This window comes from Schistocerca gregaria, chromosome 9, assembly GCF_023897955.1.
Source record: "Schistocerca gregaria isolate iqSchGreg1 chromosome 9, iqSchGreg1.2, whole genome shotgun sequence".
Classification (NCBI taxonomy): Eukaryota; Metazoa; Arthropoda; class Insecta; order Orthoptera; family Acrididae; genus Schistocerca; species Schistocerca gregaria.
Genome location: NC_064928.1, coordinates 142,557,923 through 142,583,073, shown reverse-complemented (window position 1 = coordinate 142,583,073; position 25,151 = coordinate 142,557,923). Strand labels below are relative to the sequence as shown.

At 42.2% G+C, this 25,151-nt stretch overlaps 1 protein-coding gene across 6 annotated transcripts in view; it reads right to left on the bottom strand.

Annotated features, from left to right (window-relative positions):
• Nucleotides 1–25,151, bottom strand: part of LOC126291589 (microtubule-associated protein futsch-like) — a 263,380-nt gene that overhangs the window by 191,928 nt on the left and 46,301 nt on the right. For 5 of the 6 annotated variants that reach the window (XM_049985126.1, XM_049985122.1, XM_049985124.1 and 2 more), the window contains 2 exons: nucleotides 8,001–24,670; nucleotides 5,064–5,315 (listed from right to left, as the gene is read on the bottom strand). In XM_049985126.1, the coding sequence (XP_049841083.1) occupies nucleotides 5,064–5,315; nucleotides 8,001–24,670 (16,922 nt within the window). The remainder of the gene's footprint in view (nucleotides 1–5,063; nucleotides 5,316–8,000; nucleotides 24,671–25,151) is intronic. The other variant, XM_049985127.1, reaches the window with a different exon arrangement.

Genomic DNA, 25,151 nt, shown 5'->3' with positions numbered 1-25,151 from the left:
TCTCTCTCTCTCTCTCTCTCTCTCTGTCTGTCTGTCTGTCTGTGTGTGTGTGTGTGTGTGTGTGTGTTTGTTTGGAGCCTATGGGCACTCAATTCCACAGTTATCAGTGCCCTTATGCATATTAAAAGAAACAGTTGTGGATAAATACACAATGACAACGAAACCTATAAAATGACTCTCATTCACTCACCCCCACCTCAAGTTGATCCACACAATCACTCTGGAGAAGGGTGAAAGGTGCTGGACATGGAATTAAAACAGAAGTAAAACCACAGAAGAGCTAAAAGAAAGGCACAGGGAAATATGACTAGCTGACCACTTAGAAAAATCAAGGCCGAGCCTATCATCCTGTCAGCAATTTAAAACATCTCTCTAAAATTTTTGGAAACAAGCTGGACAAGTCACAAAACCTTCAAAGTCTCACCACGTTCATTTGAATGTCACTTAAAATAAAGGCAGATCTGCCACTTCTCTCTGGTCCGAAAATAAAACACACTTATCTGCATGCCAAAACACCAAACATTGGAGAGTCGTCACATCAAAGCAAGAAGCCACACACCAGAGGACTGTGGCCTATGCGAAGAGAGGTAAGGAGGAACTGATCCCACCTTCATGGCTGAAAGGAAGTACGCCACAGCTGCATGGTAGGCTTTACTAGGTGGAGCTTATTATCAGTCACTTCCAGCCACGTGTTTTCCTATTGAAGCATGACTCTGTTCCACAACGGCGAACATGCAGGTGGAGGGCACACTGAAATAATTGAGGATTACAACATATCTCCTTGGCTGCTATATCTGCTCTATTGTAGCCCACAATACTCCTGTGCCACAGTACTTAGAAGAAAGACACCTACTTCCCCAGCCATTGTAGTTATTAGAGGATGATGGCCTGGATATTCTGAACTACTTTACCTGCAGCGTCCAAGTGTTGTAAAGAGTGAAAGGCACTCAAAGAATCAGAACAGACAAGGAATTTAGTATTTGAAGCAATCAGAGAATCTGAACAGACAAGGAATTTACTACCTGAAGCACATATCATTTGCTCCAGTGCCCCCAAGATCCCAAATATTTCTATGAATGCATAGTGTCTGTTCTTTCAGACATGTCTGAGGGGTATGCCAAGATAGTCCACACATTTGCAATAACACTGTGTCCCAGATGGTAGAGTGGTTAACGCACCTGTTTAGTAAGCAGGAGATCCTGCTTTCAAATCACGGTCCGCTACACATTTTCACTTATCGCCACTGATTCTGCATATTTTCCCTATGCACTGACATCAGTAAACCCTTCCCTTCCGTTTCTTTTCTCCCCCATCCACCATCACTATACATACATAGCATATAATTCTGCATCAAGCCAGTGAAGTCTCAAGGCAGTTGGACCTTGGGGACATGCTCAGGAAAAACAACAGAGCATCCAATGGAGCCCCATTTTGACCCATCTGTAAAGACAGCTGTAGAGTTCTCGTGCACAGTTAAAATGTCACACAATAATGTATTAAAAACATATGCTGGAGTGCAATCTCTCCTGCACTGCACCGAGTTCCTGGGCAGGAGAAATGTAGAAACTTGTGGGGGTAGCACTGATCCTAGGATTTATCTTAGAAGATAGGTTGAAGAAATCTAAACTTACATTTATCCCGTTTGTAAATTTAAATAAAGCTTTTGATATTGCTGTCTGGACTACAATCTCTGACATTTAGAAGTAGTGGGGATAAAATACAGGCAATGAAAGCTTATTTACAATCTGTACGGGAACTGCACTGCAGCTACAAGTCAAAAGGCATGATTGGGAAGCAGTAGCTGAAAAGGGACCGAGACAAGGTTGTAGCCTTTACTGGATATTATTCACTCTGTACCTTGAGGCAAGCAGAAATAAAAGCAAGTAGAAATTTTGAAAGGTAATTCAAGTTAAAAGAGGTTATAAGATATGAACATCAATTACATTAAAACACAAGTAATGGAATTTGGTCAGTTGACACTAAGGAAATTAAAGTAGTAGAAGGGTCTTGCTGTCTGCAAGTCAAAACAAAAACTGAAAAGGCTTGAGAAGATATAAACTTCAGGCTTACAACAGCGATAAAGACTCTGTTGAAAAAGAGAAATTCGTTAACATCTAATACATAGAAGTATTGTCTGAATGTAATGTTATAACTGAGTTAAATGTTGAAATCAACACTACAAAGAAGAAGGAAACGGAAGCTTCTGAAAATGGATAAAGTTGAAAATGTGAACTCTGAATGGCAACTACTTCAAAGAAACTGATGAAACGGGGTCAAAATCATCACAGGTGATTCAATATTGCTGTACACACTATCTACAGTATCACAATTGACAATTTTGAAATGTGGAAGTTGTGAGTGTGTGAAGTCTGCTCCACATTTGCTGACATCTGAGCAGAAGAGTAGCACATACACCCATCCCAGAACTTTGGTAAGGCACCTGATATGGACGTGGATTGTTTGTCGGACTTCATCATAGAGGACAAAACGTGCTCGTGTGAGCCCATCGGTCGACAAAGAGGAAAGTGGCTGTCACGTGAAGACGGTCGCTTAACAGTGTGAAAATCGCATTAGTCACATTATTTGGTTCTTGAAGTATTCGCCGGTCCTGGCCAGTGACACAAAAATTCTATGTGGATGTGATGAGATGCATTCTTGTAAGAATTTTTAATGTCCAACTGTTGCATAGTGATATGCACTGACAATTGAAAAGCTGTAACATAAATTTTAATGGCCAGATGTCCAACAGAATGCATTCTGAAAAGCTGTCATCTGTCAGCTCTGCTGGTCTTTGCAGATTGTTTAAATCACACACCAACCTATAAATTAATGCAGTCATTTCTCATATACTAACAGTTACGAAATTTAATATGATCTTCTAGAATGACAATAGTTAATTACTGTAGGAGTTTCAGGGCTATAACTTAAAATAGTTAATATTCAAAATTACCTACAACCTAAATTATATAACTTCCCATAAAAAGCAATTTCCCAACAGATCAAAATCCTGAACAACAAACCAACACATCAAAATCACTGAACGACAAACTAAACTCTTCATTCCTAAATAGTACATTAATATGTTTTTTGTTCGTAATTGTCTAAGTTACGTAAATATGTTTTTTGGTTCGTAACAGTCTAAGTTATGTAATTTTTTCAGTTTGAAACAGGAATTTTTATTTTCTGTCAGTACCTTGTTAGAGTGAGTAAAGGGATGAATGTGGCTTGTATGTGATGTACGAATCCTGGAATTTGTCAAGCTGTGGAAATACAATCTGCAGACAACCTGCACAATCTACATGAGGGATTCCAGCTGAAAAATTAATCTGTACTGCCAGAGGAATTATTGTTCTAATTTTTATCTGCATCCCAGTATATGACATCCAATTTTATGCATAACCACATAATTCATAAATACTGTGGATTTGCTAACTCAGCACTTGCTACATTATATTCTTTAGATGCATAAAGTTTTACCTACGACTGACACTCTTGCTGCTGACAGCATTATGTCTGTCTGTCTGCACTTACTACATAGTACTGGGTGAAGAGGTTTTAATTCAACCGGTTCTTGCCTATATAATTTAGGCATTAAGATGGTACGCAAAAACAAGCCATTTCATAAGCAAGGATAGGAACATAACAATCAGTTGCAATCCCATTGTTTTTAATTATTATTATTATTATTATTATTATTATTATTATTATTATCATCATCATCATCATATGTCCAGATTTCCACTGTAAATAGCTATCTTCAGGGCATCTGAGTGAGTTAAAATTCAACAAACCTGCAGCAGTACATGTCACCATACACCTTTACTGGTGTATAGTCAGTTTCCTTCTGCCTATACACCAGTAATGTACTGCTGTGGATTTGTTGGATTATAACTCACTCTAATGCATTCACGATGGTTATTAAAAAGCTGAAATCTGGATGTGCAAGACTAATAAAAAACCAAAGGGATCGCGACTGATCGCTGTGTTCCTCTCCTCCTCACAATAGTCTATGCTTGCTGCGCACAACATTCCTTATTGTACCAAAATCAGTTAAGCCAGTTCATATTTTGTATTCTTATTTATTTATGTCATGAACACACATTTTCTCATCTATCAAAAACAGACTGAAAACTACACATCACTTTTCTGTAAACAACAACAACAACAACAACAACAACAACAACAACATGAAACAATTGTAAATTAGCCAGATGCCTGTAGCGCGCAATCCACCGACCCCAAACCACCGCCATTTGGGACTTAATGGTTGGATGGTATGGTGAAGGTTTTTTGTGTTCCCTGAGGAATGCTGGTTCTGCCTTGGTTCCAGTGACGATCTTCTGTTGGTTAGCACGAGTCCAGTTGAAGGCCTGCAACCAAATCTGCGTACTGGACCTACACCTGGAGTTATGGTTTGGAGTGCAATTTCTTATGAAGTGAGGACCGCTCTCGTTGTTATTCCACACACCCTGACTGCTAATTTGTACACCAGTCTGGTGGTTCAATCTGTTGTGCTGTCATTCACGAACAGCATCCCAGAGGGATTTTCCAACAGGATAACACTCGACCACATAACACAGTCATAACCCAACATGCTGTACAGACTGTAAACATACAGCCTTTGCCTGCTAAATCACAAGATCTGTCTCCAATCAAGCACATACGGGACATCATCAGACGACAGCGCCATTGTCATCCACAAACAGCGTTAACCATACCTGTATTGACCAAGTGCAACAGGCATGGAACTCCAGCCCACAAACTGACATCCGGCACCCATACAACACATTGCACGCATGTTTGCATGCTTGCGTTCAACTTTCTAGCAGTTACAGCAGTTATTAATGTACCAGCATGTCACATTTACAATGCCTCATCTTGCCCTTACATTAATCTGTGATCTTGGAATATCATCACTTAAATATGTTACCTACACAAATGTATTCCCGAAATTTCATCAGTCTACATTAATTATTTTTTGATGTTACAATTTTTTCCTGTCAGGGTACTTAGACAAAATAAATGGTATGAAGTAACAACAGGCACCACTCTGGATTACTCACCTTCTTACTAGGAGAGGTGTCTTCAACAGATTCGACAGAGGACCTAGACGAGCGCGAGAGCTTCCTGGCTATAGGAGTGGTTGTGCGAACGGTTTCTATACTCTCCACATCAGACTCTCTCTTTTTCCTGGTCGATGGTGACTCACCCTCACCGATATCACCCAGTTCTATCACTTTCACAGTAGATTGCTGATTCTGGTTTGCTGGCGGTGGTGATGACAACAAAGAACCGGTGAGTCTCTTCTGTCTTCCCTGAAACAGTTCAGCTGTGTAGAGCCAACACACAAAGGTCTTTTGCATCTGTCATAAATGCAGAGGATGGTCGTATAGAAAAGAAGATTTGTGTCTGTTTCCTATGAGCTACACTCCCTTCCAAAACTTATCACAAAGGAATTAAGTCTTCAATTTCTTTCAAATGTTGCAATCAAAATCCTACTAATTTAGATAAATACATACATTTTTTATCTTACTGTAATACTGATACTATTGAAAACCAAACAATTAAAATCAGAGGACTTTCAAGTTGCTGAAAAAATCTGTCACAGAGCTTACATATACATGAATTGGCAAAACACTGAAGTCTTGCTTTTGCAACAACAACATTCTGCAATTAACATTGATTCCAGAAGAGTGGCCCACAACGGCTACTTTGAATCTGCTGTAACATTACCGCTGTTGGTGAATGACGTTTCATCGCTAAATAGAATGCGTGCAAAAAATCTGTCATCATCCCGTAATTTCTCTTGTGCTCAATGGCAGAACTGTACACGATGTTCAAAGTCATTGCCATGCAATTCCTGGTGCATAGAAATAAGGTACAGGTGCAATCGATGTTGCTGTAGCATTCTCAACACTGACGTTTTTGCGATTTCTGATTCTCGCACAATTTGTCTGCTACTGATGTGCGGATTAGCTGTGACAGCAGCTAAAACACCTACTTGGTCATCATCATTTGTTGCAGGTAGTGGTTGACGTTTCACATGCGGCTGAACACTTCCTGTTTCCTTAAATAATGTTAAATAATGTAACTATCTAGCGAATGGTCCGGACACTTGGATGATGTCGTCCAGGATACCGAGCAGCATACATAGCACACGCCCGTTGGGCATTGTGATCAGAATAGCCATACATCAACACGATATCGACCTTTTCTGCAACTGGTAATCAGTTCATTTTAACACGGGTAATGTATCATGAAGCAAACATTGTTCGCACTGGCGGAATGGTCCGTGATACCACGTACTTATGCGTTCGTGACTATTGCAGCGCCATCTATCACAAAGCGGAAAAAGTGGTCCAACTAAAACATCCATATTTCTTTACGTACTACATGAATCTGTAATAAAAAATGGGGGTTCCTACTAAAAAAAAAAAAAATAGCGCAGTTGACATCCGTTTGACCTATGGCAGTGCCATCTATCAGGCCAACCATAGCGCCATCTGGTTTCCCCCTTCAAGCCAGACGAGTTTCGTTTGATGCTTATTTCGTGAGATATTTGGCCCGGTCACTATCAACAGACCACCTATATACTTGTACGTATATAACATGTAAGTAACATGCGTATGTAATTTCATTTTTCATTCTGCGTAATCGGCTGAATATTTTGTTAAATAATTTTTTAAAAATTCTGTATTTTTCAGCTTCACTTGATGGTGGCCTAAGGCCAAAACTGCAACTGTGAAATAAAGAAACTGTTACAGTCAGTGGCATAAATATGATGTCTAAAGTTCTACATGACTGCGAATCCCAGGTATAAAAAGTTAATGGTAAAGTTTGTTGGACCCTTCACAATCAGGACACTAAATGGCACAATCCAGGAGGATAATGTGCCACCCCACACTGCAGTTCACACCTGAAATGCCTCGAACAAAATACAGAGCTCTGATTGCCTGCCCACTGCCCCGATTTGTCACCCACAGAACACACCTCGAAAGTTATGGTACGACAACACTTTCATACCAGCTTTCTAAAAAATGGCTCTGAGCACTATGGGACTTAACATCTCAGGTCATCAGTTCCCTAGAACTTAGAACTACCTAAACCTAACTAACCTAAGTACATCACACAAATCCAGGCCCGAGGCAGGGTTCGAACCTGCGACCATAGCGGTAGTGCTGTTCCAGACTGAAGTGCCTAGAACCACTCGGCCACACCGGCCAGCCCAGCTTTCTATCGGCAATCTTGATGAACTGGCACAGAATGAGTTTCAGGCATGATAAGAAACTTCTCAACATGACAGACTGTTTACTTTCCATGGCACAATGAATACAAAACTTACCTCATGCCCTTGGGGTTAAATGCCACAATAATAATGAGGATGAGGAATGAGCATCCGAAGCAAAAAGTCTAGTAAACATAAGCTCCAAAATGCATACCTTTAGAGCTATGAGCACTACTACATCTTCAATACTGTGAAATAAATCTCTTCTACTACAAGCTCTTTGCTTTACACTTTTTAAGAATTGGCAGTATAAACCAAAACAAGAAAAAAAAAATGCAGTAAACCTGAGATCCAAAGTGCATACATGACAACCTATGAGCACTTTTTCATAACGTCACTATTCAAATTTCTGTGTGTAAGTCCAAAAATAGCTTTCTGATGTAAGTAGATTTAAAACTCTGAAGCAACATACTGGCAGACATCTCAATGCTTTGAAAACTGAGGTTGTGCTGACTGGTCCTTTCTACGTAACACACTGTAAACTACCTGCAACCAGTATCTCGACTCAATCCATTATGTGGTAGTATCTCGATTTGATCCCATATGTAGCCCTCATCGTGCTCCAGATATTTGTATGTATCAAATCAGAGTGAGCGAGTGTGTGTGTGTGTGTGTGTGTGTGTGTGTGTGTGTGTGTGTGTGTGTGTCAGAGCGCAACTACAGACCACATTTACACTTATAGTCTACAATTCATATATCCAATTAATATACTCACTGGTATCTTCAGCAACTTGGGTATATCTGCTGTCGGCAGTCTCGGTGCCATTTTCTCAAGATTGCTGGAGTGTTCAGCTCTCGAAGATGTGGATTCACCGAGTTCCATTGCTGAAGCACTCTTCTGTTGCTTTGGAGACAGAAGAGCTTTTTGCTTCGGGTTAGGCTTTTGCACTCTCACTTCCCGCTCTAGTATCTGCTCACCAGAGCTCGCCCGTTTCTGTCTGGCAGCTACCCTATCACGATTATGGAGCGCTCCACTCTTAACTTCGAAAATTTCCAGTTTAGAATGTGTGCCATCACCACTCTTTATTTCACGGCTAGCTACACTGCTGACATGCACCGATTTACTGACTTCAACTGCCATTTTTGTCCCTTTAGCTGGAACTTGTTCCTTTGCCACTTTTCTTTCTGAGGAAGAAGTACTTACTTTTTCACTCTTCACAAGGGTAGCTTTAGATCGTTCAGAATGAGCTACCGATGTAACAGGTTGTTCTCTTGCAAGTGCTTCTTTGAGGATAGACTGCAGAGGTGACACACTTCTCTTGCGGGCCGACGATTCGTGTACACGGCTGTCGCCTATTCCGGCTCTGGAGCCCTGACGCTCTTTTGTTTCTGAAACTTCTGTTCCCTTCTGTTTGTTTGTGCCTCGTACGATTTCTTCAGATTCTATGACATCAAAATCTTGTGAATCTGAGAGTCTTCCAATACTTTGCACGTCATCGATAGATGACAGTGATCCCGTTTCCTGTTCACTTCTGACATCTATTATTACTGGTAACTGTGACATTAGGGTATGTTCAGATTCTTGTTTAGAAATCAGTGTCAAAAGATCTTCTGGCTCCCTCGTGTCCTCTCGATTTCCTCCTTCAATTTCCTCGAATGATGGGAGCTTGTGCTTTCCACTTTCTTCAACCGGTGCTTCCAAATTTGTAGGCAGTTTTTCTGACGTTTCTTCACGTTCTTCACATTCTTTGGAAGATGAAGTTGCCACAGAAATTTCTGTAACTGATTCCTCTATTTTTACAGCAGCCGACAACAGCTTCGTCCCTTTGTCGTCTCCAGTAGTTTCAGCTTCTGTACTCAATTTTGTATGTTTGTCCTTCATCTTATGTGGCGATGTCTGATGAGCAGTGACATTTTCCTTCTTAGGAGAGTCCTTTTGCACCAGTAGCTGTTTGCCTTTGGCAGTACTTGCCCCAGAGGCTCCTATGCCTTTTAATGGTAAATTCTCAACATGCATTTCTTCTTGTCTTTCAGAGTCTTTAACCACTGTAGCTTCACTGCGCGTCTGTAATTTTGGACACTTATTCCTATCAGAACTTCCGTGCTGCACTTCAGTCTCGTGCCGCTTCTGAGCACTAGAAGTCGCACTTGTCTCTGATGCTCTTGTCACTTTTGGTGAGAGTTTCTCAATTTTCCCTCCATCTTCCTTTGGAACTGGAGAGGAAACTCTGAAGCTGCTCTTGCTTTCCAAGTCTTTAGAGAACTTCAGAGTCAATTTCTCCATTTTCCTTCCTTCTTCCATTTCTGCTGCAGGAGATGCAGAGGTTTCTCTCAACTTCAACATTTTTTGCGAGGGTTTTTCTATTGCAATTTCATCATCTTTTGTCTCTGTTGCCAAAACTGTGGGACACGCTTGTGCCGCTTTTCTTGTTTTCGATGAGGATTTGTCTACTTTGGGTTCTTCAGTTTCTGCTGTTGCTTCAATTGCTACGCTATCAGCTGACTTCAAGGGTTTAGTAATAACTTTTTCTGTTTTAACTATTTCTTTTGCAGTAGCATCAGTACTGGTAGCTTCCAACATTTTTGCCTCAGTCGTTACTTTTGGTGTTAACTTTTCCACCTTCGGTTCTCCCTCAACTGATGCTTCTGGAAGATTACTACTCGTCTGCTTCACATCTGCTACTTTCGCAATTTGTAGCAGCAGTCCGCCATCATTAGTTCCCACTTCCTTACTCTCTTCCTCTGCAAATGATACATTGGCCCCATCACTTTTTGGCACTTTTTTGTGAAATTTTTCAGTTTTAGATTCTCCTTGCAGACTATCATCTTTTGTAACAGGTGAAAAGTGACCTTTCACCTTTTTCAGTGTCAATTTTTCCACCCTTCCTTCCTCTCTTGATCTGGGTGAGTCAATATACGGTTCAGAATGCTTTCCTTCTCCTTGCTTAGGTATCTTAATTGTTAGTTTCTCTAATTTTGGTGACTGCCTGCATTCTTCAGATGGTTTTTCTGCTGGTATACTTATCTTTAACGCTACTTTCCCTCTCTTACTTTCTTCAGCAGATAGCTCACTATGAACAGTTTCCATATCCACCTGTTTTTGATGTTTCGGACTGCTCCTTTCAGACTTCTCCATTTTCAGACTTGCCACAGTATCGTCGGCTTTCGGTATTTTTATTGTCAGCTTCGGAACAGTAGGTTCTTCAGCACTTTTGTTCCCTGTACTTGCTGCAGATTTTGGAGAATATGTGGCTGGGTCCACGGGCGATTTTCTGCTGTCTCCGTCAGAAGAGAGACTTTGTGTTCTCACTCTCAAGATTATTTTCTCTTGTGATGCTGAACTGTCTGTCTTCAAAAGTTTTGCACTTGGCTTCTCATCATCACCTTTACTATCCTTGTCTATCGGTTCACTGTGAGATCTATCTCTTCTACGTTTTAGAGATGATTTTGTCGGTGAAGAGCTCCGCCCAGTTTCAGATTTTTCAAGTGCCTGGACTTCTGGAGCACTGGCCTTTGAAACAGAAGTAGAGATATTGCCATCAGAATCCACAGCAGCATCCTGTTTGTCTGCCTCAATAATAAGCTCCTTTGCCTGCTCTTGGATTTCCACAACTTTTGCGGGAATTGTTTTCACGGACTTACTTTTCGCATCGTGAGCTTCAGTTCTGCTGAGAGAAATCGCAGATGTCCCCACTTCCTGTGAACTATCCAAAGATACATCAATATCTCCAGTGGATTTTTTAATTTTAACAGATTGAGCTGGTTCAACTTCTCGAGCAATTTCTTCCTTGTCAAGAGGTTTTTGCCCTGACTTGCCCTCCCCTTCTTTTTGACTACTCAAAGATGCATGACTGTCTAATACAAAGTCTCGGGCATTTTCCTTCTTGTCAATTAGTTTCTTTCCTGGCATATCTTCTTCCTGTTTGTTTTCAGTAGCCTGATCCCGTCCGAGTTTTTGAGCAACTTTCTTTTTGTCAACTGATTTCTTTATTAATTTGTCCTCTTCTTCCTGTTTATTCTCATTGCTCTCATCTGGTATTAGTTCTTGGTCATCAGTTTTCTTGTGAACTCGTTTCTTTCCTGACTTATCCTCTTTCTGTCTCTTTTCAGTAGCCTGATTTTGTTCTAGTTCTTGACTAACTTCCTTCTTGTCAACCAGTTTCTTTCCTGATTCGTCAGCCTCTTCCTGTACGTGTTCAGTGGTCTGATCTGGTCTGAGTATACGGTCACCACTTTTCCCTTCAAGTGGTTTCTTTGGCGACTTGTTCTCCTCCTGTTCATTTTCAGTAGCCTGATTTCGTCTTAATTCTTGACTAACTTCCTTCTTGTCAACTGCTTTCTTTTTCATTTTCTCTTCCTCCTCTTGTTTATTTTCAGTAAATTGATGTGGTCCAAGTTCTTGGTCACCTTTTTTCCTGTCGAGTGGTTTCTTTACTGACTTTGCTTCTTCCTGTTTATTTTCAGTAGCCTGATATTGTCTGAATTCTTGACTACCTTCCTTTTCAACTTGTTTCTTTCCCAATTTGTCCTCCTCTTCTCTCTTCTTTTCTGTGGTCTGATCTGGTCCAAGCTCCTGTTCACCTTTTTTCCTGCCAAGCTGTTTCTTTACTTTTTTATTTTCTTCCTGTCTATTTTCAATAGCATCACTTTGTCTGAGCTCTTGACTAAATTCTGCCTTGTGAACTGGCCTCTTTCTCAATTTTTCCTGCTCGTCCTGTTTCTTTTCTGTGGCCTGACCTGGTCTGAGTTCTCGGTCAGCTGTTTTCTTGTCTACTGGTTTTTTTATTGACTTTTCCTCTTGTGGTTTATTCACAGCAGCCTGATCAGGTCTGGCTTCTTGACTATCTTCCTCCATGTCGACTGATTTCTTTCTTGATTTCTCCTCTCCCTCCTGTTTATTTTCAGTAGTATGATCTGATCTGAATTTCTGGTCACCTATGTTCTTGAAAGTTGGTTCCTTTCCCGACTTCTGCTCTTCTAGTTTATTTTCAGTGATCTCATCTGGTCTGAATTCTCGGTCACCTTGCTTCTTATCAACTGGTTCCTTTACTGACTTAACTTCTTGTTGTTTATTTTCAGTAACCTGATCTGGTCCGAGTGCTTCACTACCTTCTTCCTCGTCAAGGGGTCTCTTTATCGACTTGGCCGCCTCTTCCCATTTATTTTCACTGATCTGATCTGGTCCGAGTTTCTGGTCACTTTTTTCCTTGTCAACTGGTTTCTTTACCAACTTATCTTCTTGCTGTTTATTTTCATTTGTCCGATTTTGTCCGAGTTCTCGACTAATTTCCTTCTTGTCAACTGTTTTCTTTCCCAATTTGTCCTCCTCTTCCAGTTTACTTTCAGTGGTGTGATCAACTCCGAGTTCTTGGTCACATTTTTTCTTATCAACTGGTTTCTTCACTGACTCACCCACTTGCTGCTTATTTTCAGTTGCCTGATCTTGTTCAAGTTCATGACTAATTTCCTCCTTGTCAAATGGTTTCATTATCGATTTGTCCTCTTCCTGTTTATTTTCAGTGATCTGATCTGGCCCGAGATCTTGTTCACCTTTTTTCTTGTCGACTAATTTCTTTACTGACTTATTCTCTTTTTGTTCACTTACAGTAGTGTGATTTTCTCCGAGTTCTTCAATGACTTCCTCCTTGTCAATTGGTTTCTTTGTAGATTTGTCCTTCCCTTCATGTTTATTTTCAGGGATATGATCTGCCAAGAGTTCTTGGTTGCCTTTCTTGTTGTCAGCTGGTTTCTTTCCTGACTTACCCTCTAGCCTCTTTGTTCCAGTAGCCTGATCTCCGAGTTCTTGACTAAATTCTCTCTTTTCAACCGGTTTCTTTTCCAATTTGTCCTCCTCTTCCTGTTTATTTTCAGTGGTTTGACCAGGTCTGATCTCTTGGTCGCCTTTTTTCTTGTCAACCTGTTTCTTTACTGACCTGTCACCTTGCTGTTTATCTTTAGCATCCTGAACTGGTCTTTGACTAACTTCCTCCTTGCCAACTGGTTTCTTTATCGATTTGCCCCCCTCTTCTTGTTTGTCATCACTGATCTGATCTGGTCTGACTTCTTTGTCACCTTTCTTATTGTCAGCTGGTTTCTTTGCTGGCTTATCGTCTTCCTGTTTATTTTCAATAGCCTGATCTTTGAGTTCTTGATTAGTTTCCTTCTTGTCAATTAGTTTCTTTCCCAATTTGTCCTCCTCTTCCTGTTTATTTTCAGTGGTGTGATCTGGCCTGAGTTCTTGGTCACCTTTTTTCTTGTCTACTGGTTTCTTTTCTGGCTTATCCTCTTCCTGTTTATTTTCAGTGGCTTGTTCCGGTCCGAGTTCCTGAGAATATCCCTTCTGGTCCACCAATACCTTTGCTAATTTATCCTCTTTCTGTTTATTTTCAGCAGTATGATGAGGTCCAAGTTGTTGAGCACCTTCCTTCTCATCAGCTGGTTTCTTCCCCAATTTATCGTCTCCCTGTTTCCTACTCACAGGATCATTAGTTTGTACAAAGCCTTTTTTATTTTTGGCCAACTGTGCTCGATCAAGTGATCCTTCTCGAGTAATTTCCTTCTCACTGACTGACTTCTTCACAGACTTATCTGCTTTGCTTCCACTGTGTTCAAGTGATGAATCAGACTTTGTTACCGCTGTGTCAACTTGCTTACCAGTGCTCTCTGTATCCTTCAAAACTGAAGTATCTGTCAATTTCTCTTTACCCACCAACTTGGAATCCTTTAGGTATGAATCTGCTTTCTTTTCTTGACCTTCATCTGGTAGCAAGGCCTCCTCTAAGCTTACAACCTTTTTTAGGGTTTTTTCAGAGTGCTTCAGTTTTTCTTCGGTATCCACTTTTGGCACATTGTCCAACAGAAAATGCTTACCCTCAGCTTTCTCAACTACAATAGGAGCTTCAGGTGAAGGTTTTAACATTTCTATAGCCTTTTCATCACCTGTGATGATTTCCTCATGTTTGTCAACAACTTTCAAGCCATCACTTGTTTCACGAGAATCAGTATCTTCTTTTACATTACTTTTTTCAGTCACAACACTTTCCTGTAGAAACTTTTTCCCTGCAAATACCTTCAACACACTAGGTTTACCTTTCACTACATCCGCTTTTTCATTCTTTGTCATGGCTATCGTCTCAGTCTCATTTGTGGTCTGCTTCTTATCTTTAGTAACACAGACGTCTGTATTCACCGTAAGTGAGCCAGATGCTGAATGTTTAACCTCAGTCTGTCTTAACTTAAAATCTCCTTTGTCATCATACTTTGTTTCAGCAGATTTCTCATCAGACTTTGAGACATTGTCATCTTCCTTTGTTTTCAACACTGTCTCTTCTATTTTACTTCTTTCACCTTTCTTTTCCTCTAATTTAGTTTCAACTTTAACTTTCTCTGGAGCATCCTTCAGTCTCTCTTTATTCAAAGACTCCTTTGAAGACAACACGGCCGTTAAGTCCTCTGACATCTTCACCGATTTCTCTTGACCACCACAAATGTCTTCAGTTTTGGTTTTCATTCTGTCCTCAACAGCTGCCGTGTTTGTCCCTTGAGCATATTCTGTTTCTTTGGAAGTATGTGGCTTTTCCTTGAGAGCTGCAAGATTTGTTGCAGGCTTTGTAGCTTCACCCCTCACCCTATCTGGAACTAACTTGTCTTCCTCTGTTTTGGGCAGAAGCTTCTCCACTCTTTCTGTCTCAGTTAACTCATGAAGATCAGAAACCCCTTTTGAAGCAACTGGTTTCCAGCTTGACACTGAAGACCCTGTTATTTGCCGTTCTTTCATAGTAGCACCTTGCTCTGTTTCAATTTTCTTAGCAGACACCTCTGGCACGACTTTATGTGAAACGTCCTTTGAACAGACAACAAGAGTTTCTGATGTACTTATCTCTGAACTACCCCTGTCCTTAACCGAAGGCATCCCCTTATTATCTATTTTGCTTGTAGAGATAACATTCAGAATTGCCAGAGAAGAAATTAACTCTGGATCTTTTGAGCCTACAGTTACACTCAAAGAATCTTCTTTAATGGGAGCTGGCATTTGACTCTCAGTCTTGTCTTCTTTCTCTCTTTGCTCCTTTGAGCCATTCTTCTGTTTAATTATTTCTTTTTTACCAGTTTGTGGTTTTCTCTGTTCTGATGGTGACAAAACGGGTGGTCTTACTTGTAGAGAAATATTATCAAGCTTCTCAGAAACTTCTGCGGTTTGTGTAACTGAGTTGTTTTCAACTCTGTCTACAGAATCTGTGCTGAGATCTTTCATCAATGACATACTTGCTTTCTCCTCAACAGTATCTGGCTTAGTTTCAGTTTTCTTTTTGGAGGAAGATTCCAGCTCTTCTTTTTTGTGCAGTGCAGCAGATTTTAATTCAGAACTGGGCACTGATGCTTTAACCTGTTTTGGAACAGATGTCTGTTTTTCTTTGGCCATTTTAGTATCACAACTTTCAGATGAAATTTTCTCCATTTTGCTTGCATGTGATATTGTTATAGGATTTTCCTTTACTGATCCAGACTTAAGAACACCTGGTTTTGATGACTGAGACATCTGAATCTTTTCATGATGTCCTTTTGGTTTCAATTCAAGTTTAGGTGCAGTTGATTTTACCTCTGTGCAAATTGGTTTTTGCTTCCCTTCAATTACTTTAATGCCAGAGATTTCTGGCAATTTTTTTTCTGTTGCATCTATCGCTGGTAAGGTGCTAACATTTTCTTTGGCAACGAAATGACTAATTTCACTTTTCTGTGCCACCATTGCCCTCTTTTGCTCCACAGGCACAGCATCAGTTTTTAATTCAGACCCAAATATTTTTTCTTTTGTTGCTTTCTGAATTGCTTCCATTCTCACATCCATACTCTTTTGTGGAATTTTTTCTATAGTTTGGGCTGGTAACACACTTAATTTTTCCATGCTGATAGCAGACCTAATTTCAACTTTGGTTGGGGATGCTGGCCACTTCTCTTCTTGTGATTGTTCAGCTGATTTTAATTCAGCTTCAGGAGCAAGTGATTCAGTTTTTGGTGGCAATGGTTTTAGATTAGCTTTAGCTTCTCTATCAGCACACCCTGATAGAATTCTCTCCATTTTACCTGTTGGAGACAGAGTACTCAGTTTTTCTTTGGCATCTGCAGAATGACTTGCTGTTTCTTCCAGTGGAGGAGTCAGCTTTCTACCTGTAGGATGAGCACTATGTTTTATTTCCGCTTTGATAACAGTGTCCTTTGCTTCTGCTGCTGGCAATGGCTCTCTAGTTTCTTCTTTTATTTGCACATTCTCTGTATCTGGAGGACTTTTCTGTGATTCATCAGCTTCCACTAGTGTGCTCAGTATTTCCTTCCTGGCACTGGAATGAATTTCAGTTTCCTTCTTCACAGACTGAACACTGAGCCTCATTTCAGGTCGTTTTACTGTTTCTTTTGTTTCCACAACAGCAGCTTTCTGCAGCTTCTCAACAACTGTTTGCTTTCTTTTCAAAGGCTCAGTTTTCTGTTCCATTATCTGAGGGATACATTGTTCTTCATGTATCGTGCTAGCCTTTGGTTCAGTGTGCCTTGGGGGTGCCTTTGGTCCATCTGTGGAACGTTTACGTTCAGGTACTGATGCTGAAATTTCACATTTTTGTTTGACAGATGTCACCACTGAAGTACTTTTCCTGCGGTCTGTTTCTTCAGATGATTCTGGAGTTGGTTCTGGAATAATCTCCTTAGGTTGACCCGCCCCTGCACTCACTGTTTCAGCTTCACTTGCTTTTGTATCACATTTACTAGATCGCTCTGAAGTCTTTGCTTTAACAACTGCCTCAGATGGTGAAGTTTCTGTTTCATTGTCATTCTGTGGCATTGGAGTTTCCTCCTTGTTTTCTTTCGGTCCCTTTTCTGATTTCTCCTTTGATGTCACCTTTACTGTCTCTGGCACTTTTCTACTATCAGAAGGAGCATCGGCACCCTCAGTACTCTTTTCTTTTACTACAGTGTGCTCTTTCTTATCTCCAAGAGTTTCTGAGATAATTTTTAAATTTGATTCAGGATCATTCTTTTCAGCTACAGCCTTTTTAACCATCTCTTCAACTAATGGAGATATGTCTTCAAACACCGCCACACTTGACTTCGTTTTGTCTTCCTGCCCCTTGCTGTCAATCAAATCTGGTTGCATTTTATCAGCTGATTTAGAAATGTCTGTCTTTGAGGGTTCTGTCAACATAAAGTCTGTATTATCCATTGCAGACGGTTGTATATTTTGTGATTTTTTTGACACAGCTTCATCAGTTTCTTTTGCATCTGCCACTGAAAGATTTGTTTTTTTAGGTTCCTTACTTTCAACTATTGGAGAAGACACATTTGCCTGCTTATTAAATGCTGACATTTTCTGCAAAACATCTGATTCACTCACAATTACAGTTGATGGTGGTTTCCTTTTACCAATAGTTGGTGATGCTTCCAATGAACTTGTGGACGGGTGATCAATATCTACAGTGACCTCACTGGTCTCCACTTTATCCTGCTGTGATGTTTTATCCTTCTCTTTACTGATACTTGAAGCTGGGAGTACAGAACTAATTGTGCCCGATTTATTTACTGCAACTTTTTCAGGAAGCTGACTTTTTGCCTTCGGCATGCCATCGGTTTTTTGTTTCTGTTCCAAAGGCAGTAATGCTTCGGAGACATCTGGTGCTCCTTGTATGCCCCTACCTTCCGGTAAATCAATGGAGGACTTAGGTCCAGGACTGGTCGAGATGTTTTCGTCCTCTTCTGTTCCTTTACTCCCTTGTACACTCTGAGTTTTTTGAGATGAAGTTGCATCTACTTTGACAGATTTCTCAACCAACTTGTATGCAAAGTCTTGAGAAATTTTGTCAGAGACCTTTTCTTCAATTGATTGACCATAAGAGCTTGATTTCTCTGAATATATTTCAGATAGCTCTTCAGAATCCTGTGACTCCTCATCACCATAAGCATCCATCAACTGTTTCAGAGCTCTAGGTGCAACGATAGAGGGCTTTTGTTTATTTAAAAATGATCCTGTATTTGCAGCTGATGTACTTTGAGGGCTTTCTGCATCAGCTGTCAGCAGCTTTGTAACAGATGGCTCTACAATTTGTGCTTTGAATGGAGATTTCTTAATTACCGAGTGGTGCTCTGTTCTTCTTATTTCAGCAGTAACAATTTTCTTTTCCTTGGACAAGCTTTCAAAAAGTTTCTCTCCTTTTACAGTCACTTGTGGTTTTACGATGGTAGCAGTTTTTCTGTCTGTAACATTTTGTGATATGTCCAGACACACAGGGTCCACATCAGCTGGTTTTGTTGCAGTGACTGTTGAAGGAAGAAACTGTTCCCCCGTAGCTATTTCCTCCAGCGCATCTTTTTCTTTAAAAAACTTGCTAACTCCTGCTTCCATACCACTCTTAAGCTCCTTGGCGGGTGATGTTACTAAAGTTTCTGGTTTTTGGGTGAGACTGGCTGTTTCAGTAGCTTGCTCACTAGATACCTGTTGAGTATCACATTTTTCTGAGGAATCTTTCAAGGCTTCCTTCAACAACTTACTCTGTGACTCTTTTTCGACACCTAACACTGAAGGGGTGTCCAAAGTTTTCTGCTTCGTTCCAAACATCTGCACCTTTACAGTACCTTGTGCTTTGGGCACAGTTGAGACCACTTTTGCTACTTTTGCACTATCACTGCCTTTAACACTGACCCCATCTCCCGCACTCTTCCGCTTCTCAGCAGTTTTAATACAACTCGGCTGTGAGAGGGAGGGTGCAGCCTTAGATGGCAACGCCTGTTTCTCCTTAAATGAGAATTTCACATCTGACTGCTTGGCAGCTGTTGTGTCACTGTGTAAACTACGGATTGATGGCTTCTTAGCACCACCACCTACTTCTGCAAATCTCTGCACATCTGGATTTTCTTCTCGTGCTGCACTGGCCGAGAAATCAGTCATGGATACAGACTTTTTTAATGGTGAATAACTTCCTGGCACAATTTCTTTCATTTCTGGAACTGAAGGGCTTTTACGGACCAATGAACATGAAGGCGTACTTTTTTTCTGTACATATGTGCCAATTTTTTTGTCTACAGGTGGCTGACGTTCGCCGCTCACATCCGTCCTCTCTTCTGTGGGTTCTTTCTTTCCGAAATTTATTTTCTGGCTCTTGTCGCTGCCCCCAACAGGTTTAGTGACAAGCCCCTTCAGTGCTGAGGAGGCTCCTGCACTAGTGTTTCCAACAGACTGGAAAGGAAGATTTGTTAACTTTTTCTTTTCTGCCAAAGAAGGTGGAGTACCAAAACTTATTTTCTTCACCACTGGCATTTGTCGAGTATTATCCACTGCTGACTTAAGACCTTGCGGTTGCACAGGCGGTGATCTACTTGGAGCCCGACTCAATGATAACTGGCCACTCGGTGGTACCGAACCCTCAGGTGGTGGCACTTTTGATGAGGTCTGAACCTGTGATGTTTTAGAGGGTGAAACACTAAGAGGTAACTTCAAAACACCACTAGATGACGGCTTTACATGTTGCTCGGTTTGTGTTCTTCTGATCTGTTCTCGAAATGGAGGCACCTTGGCAGCCATCATCCCTACTTGTGACGACTGCGAAGCTCCTGTTGATGACCTCGAAACCTCTTTCTTCACAGTTATAGATGAGCTGCTGTGACTCTCTGTTGCTCGTTTGGGTACAGAAGGGCTAGAAGGGGTTTTCACCACTTCAGGCCTACCCACCACTTTCAATTTTGGAGTCACCTGTGCTGTAGTGGGTTCAGCTTTACCTTGCACTTCCAACTTTGTAGTCGTTTGTGAAGTTGTGGGAGTTCCAACAGTTGCTTTTGAAGATGAGGCATCAGATGGAGTCCTCTGACTACCAATTTTCTGGATCTTTGTTTTTGCATCTGCACTCTGTACGGCAGAAGGTGAAGACCCACGGATGTGAACTGATTTTAGCTTTCTTTCTGAAGTTGGCACGTCCATTTTCTGACCTCTTCCCTTGCCCAAATCTGTTATAGAGGCCAAATTCTTCTCTGCCGCAATGGCTGCCGAGTTATTTTCTGGCATTTTCTTCGGGACGCCAAGTCTCTTCACGTCTACATTTGCAGGTTTTCGCATCTGTGGTGAAGACGTCAGTGGAGCAGGCATCTCAACTTTTGTCTCCTTCACAGCAGGGCCGGAATTGTCCCTAATAGGCTGCATGCGTTGAAGTGTCTTTTCTGCCACAGACAGTTCCACCGTAGCCTTTTTCAACACTTCTTGACTGACTGCCGAGACTGCACCCTTGCCGACTGCTTCATGAAATGAGCTTTGTGCAGATGTTTCCTTCTGGCTTTCCAAGTTCTCCTGCTGTGGGGCAGACTTCACCTCAGCTTGACTCTGTAATTCAGTTTCAGAATTAGTGTCATTTTCAGCAGACGTGGCAGCTAATGAATCTTCACTTTGTTTCTGCTTATCCTCTTGCACTTTTACACTCTTCCCTGAGCTACAATCCTTCGGGCTCTTTTCCAGACGGGAGTCCTGCCTCACGGCCATTTCGACAGGTGCGACTTCCTCCATACTCTCCTCCGGCTTTTCTAGCATCATCTGCACTTCCACAGTGTTACCTTTAGAGACATCTTTAACAGTGTTGTCTGGTCCCTCTGTTTGCTCATCTTTTAGGTCTGAAAACCTCTCTCTTTCACTTCCTTCAGATGATGGGGCCATAGAAGAATCGAACAGCTTCTCAGCTCGATGCTCCTCTGATGCAGGCTTGCTTTTCTGCACTGCAGTTTCCTCTAGAGGAGGATGAGATACAACTTGACTGGTTGGAGCTCCAATGGGCAACTCACTTCTTGGTGTAACCTCTCTGTTCACTATGTCACCTGAATTGGCTAATTTTGATTCTGAGGAAACAGCTGATTTTGGCACACTACAGGCATGGGCAGGTGCCAATGGGGAAGTCTGGCAGTCATCTTTCCTAGTCTTGAGTACTCTATGCGTAGGATCTGAAATGGGCTGCTCTAAATTGACATCGGCCTTTACAAATGGCACCTTTCTCTTCTCGGAGTCCTCGGCAGGGTTCTGATCTGCAGGGAGGCATTCACCAACAGATGAATTTTCTAACCGTTCTGTGGAACAGAGAGAAGTACTCACTTTGGTGGTGCTTTGAAGGAGAGTTACTTCTTTAACCTCAGTATCAATTTGGACCCCGGCACTATCCTCCACCGATTTCTCTCCCTCAAAAGGGATATTGTTCTTCTTTTCCTCTATGAGAGAGCTAGTGTTTTCTGTTTGACATAAACTGACATACTTGTCAGCTTCAGGTGGTGGTGAGGCAGTTTCACGAGTTGCTATTTGTAGAGAGTTTCTGCTTTCACTGTCAATTCCGATGCCCAGTTCTTCGACTGCTGGAGGGTTGGATGAAACAGGCCTCAGCTTAGCAACTGGCTTTGCTTCTGATAAAACAGATTTCAGTTCCGAAGAGGTTTTTTGCAAGTCATCTTGTGAGGGCTCAACACTAGGAACAGTTTCTGTCAATGGACCAGAGGGCTGCGAGACCTTGGTGCTGAGATTTGGATTCTGTTTGCCATCTCCATCAATTACCGGTTTTGAAGCTGCACTGCTTGTATCACTTGGTGTGTGTCTACTATCCACTTTAGTTTTTGGAACTGCAGCTGAAGATTTATCTACAGTTTGCAACATAGTTGCGCTTGGTGATTTCACCTCAGTTTCTGCAGGCTGCGAAATGCTCCTTTTTACCTGGTTCGATGAAGGACCAGGCTCATCTGATTCTGCAACACTTTCCAATTTCTCATCTGATGACTGTTTATATTCTGGTGTTGTAGACGGTTTTGCTGGACTCTGGAGTTCAGCCCCAGCTTCCCCCAACTGTGGCTTAGCCAGAGAGGAGGAAAGAGAAGTGTGTTTTTCTACTGGTGGCAACGGAATGTCATATGGAGCCAAGTCAAAGGGACTAGATAGCCGAGATGGTACCTTCCCTTCTGTTTGAGAAGATGAGTTTTCTGCCTGTGAGGTTCTACTTGTTGGCGATCTCTCTCCCTGTTTTACAGTTGCTGAACTTGGCTCTGTACCCTTCCCAGTTTCTCCTGGTATGGGAATCTCTTCTACAGACACGTCGAGCGATGGGGCAACATCCAGAGACAATGAAACATCTTTCTTTCCAGAAACCGGCTTTTCTGGTGGAAGAGGAACGCTTGCAACATCAGTGACATTAGGAAAAGTAGATTCCGAAGCAGGTGGTAGAGCAGCTTGTACCTTAAGTTCACGAGGTGCTGGAATGCCAGCAGGCAAAGGAATTTCAGATACTTCAATTGTTTCCACAACACTTTCCAATTTTTTCTCTGGGGTTTGCTCACTACTTCCAGGAACTCCAGTCCTCTGGGTCTCATTCCCATCAGTCTGTTCTATTTCCCTTTTATTCTGCTCTGAGGGATCTCTGTCAGAAGCTCCAGGCTTCAATGCCTCAGGCTCTTCTGGTTGATCTGCAGCCTTTTTCTTCTGGAAAGTGGATGCTCTCTCAGGTAATCTTGCTGCAGATTGTGCAGAGCTGCCACTTTCGCCTGTCGGGTGTTCCACTGTTTTCTTCAGACCAGTTTTTGACAAGGTGAACGAAATTGGTTTATGTGAAGCGGGAAGTTCTGGCCCCTTCACAGAAAATCTCGGTGCCGGTGAAGGCATCCTACTACTGTGTGCAGACACTGGTGGCTGAATGGTTGAAATCTGAGGTCGTGGTGAGGGCACTGGAGGCCTAGCTCTATCTGTAGGTACAACCGTCACTTTTGCTGTCGACTGCACATTTTGTGAAGTTTTCGATGAAGTTCCCTGCTCAGGAGGCAGCGGTATTGACAGCAAGGGCACTGTAGGCCCGGCTGCACTTTCACTGGACAGGCGCCGCTTCACTTCTGACAGTCCACTAGAATCTTCCACAGTCAGAGGCCTTTTAGAAGGCAGCTTTAGTACGCCTGTAGCTTGCGGATTTAATGTGGCTCGTTCTGAAGGAGATTCTGCCCTCTGAATATGAGGTTGTGACCTAGCGAGTGAGCTAATGCTCTGGGAAGCTCCCTGTGCCACCTGTGGCTTCCCTGCAGCATTTCCTCGATTCTCTCCATCTATTCCGCCACTCCCTTTGTGCCTCACATTACCTGAAACTCCAGGAACTTTGATGTCGCTTCTCGAACTTCCAACAGGTGAGGACAACTTTGCATTCGCTTCCGAAGTTTCTCGTACGCCAGAAGGCCCAGCACCATGGTGCCTCGTGCCGCCCTCTGTAGACGAAGGGCCAGCTCTGGTGCCAGACGGTAGTTTGTGTGCTGAAGAGCTGCTAGATATCCCGGCCCCACCCTGACCTCTCCCAGATGATGTAGTAGACGTACTAGAGACCCCAGACCTCGGTGTAGACGGTACATCTCCACTTCTGCCTTTACTTCCTGTAAACTGTCTGCTCCCACTCGAAGACACATTGTCTCTCTTAACTACTGATGACGAGCTCTGTGAAATACGACTATCTGGGCTCGATTCTCCAGTACGTGGCCTCTTTCCTGTAGAGCACTCGACTTGGCTGTAATCTTGAACTGATTCTACAAAATCTCTCCTCCGACCCGAACTGCTGGGCTGCTCCTGAAGTGCACTGCAGATCGCGCTATCTTGCCGGTTACTGGGCCTCGTTCTAAGCAATTCAGTCTCACTGCTTGGTTCGGCCATCCTCCGCACGATCTCTCCTCCTCCACTCGATTCTGCCGCCGCACTCTGCACCACCTCAGCCCGGCCGACTCCACTGGGTTCTGCTACAGTATTCAATACATCTGGCACCTCTGGCAATCTGACACTGCTTACAGAAGGCTCGCTCGGCTCAGCGGCAATCCGTACTACGTGTTCGCTACTCTCTGTGACCGCTTCGTGGGATTCTCTTCCACCATAGTGCTCTGAAGAGCCGTCGGAATCATGTCTGCTCCTCGATTCTGTGGCGGACACCTCAGACTGAGTGCATTCGTCTCCCTGAGTGTCTCCAGCTCTGCCAGTGTCACTACTCTCTTCTCGAACCAATTCGGGGACCCTCATCATTCCTCTCGGTATTCCAGACTGTGTACATTCTTCAGCCTGCGGAACTTCGGCATTCGTGTTTACTGCCGCATCTGCGTCCATCGCTCTCGACTGTGTACACTCGTCCGCCTGGGCTGATTCGGAGATTCTCACAGAAGGTGTGCTAACAGCATTCAGGCTGTCAGCGGAACTGCTTCCTGGCACACCCTGTGCAATACCGGACTGGCTGCATTCACCAGTTTCAATCTGCTGTGCACCGAGTTCATTGTCTCGTGTCCCTGACTGGGTGCATTGACCATCTCGAGTCTCAGACGTTGGCAACTGCTGCACAACATTCTCATCTCTCGTACCTGAGACAGAGTTATCAGACTGTCCTGGCAAAACTGATATGTACACTTCTTGGCTCTGCCTAAGCGGCCGCTGGACAATTCCTAAAAAGAAAAAAGAAGAGAATGGCTACAATTACAATATGTAACTTTATAGGAGTGTTTTTAATACTGGCACTGTACTTTTTTCGCTAAACAGAAACTAGTTATCAACAGACTGGAAAGAAGACTTAAGAGTACAACTGGGCAAAGTGAGGTGTGAAAAAGTAACACAAATATACTTGGCTTTAAGATTTAGGTTATAAACATCAACAGATTGGTTCTTCTACAGAAAGTGCCACATCCTGCATTGAAAAGAAAGTTAATTTACTTGAAGCCTCAATAACTCTTGTTGGTTTCTGGTTTTAGTTTTAAGAACTGATCTAATGACAGGTACAAGTGTGAAAGTAGTGGTGCAGAGGTAATGAAATTACTCGTCAATAAATGATTTAGGCTATTTTTTATGAATTCTAATAGTTTCACAAAGATGTGCATAAAAAGACAGCAGCGTGAGATATTATAAGCAACAAAGATCACAAAGAAAAGC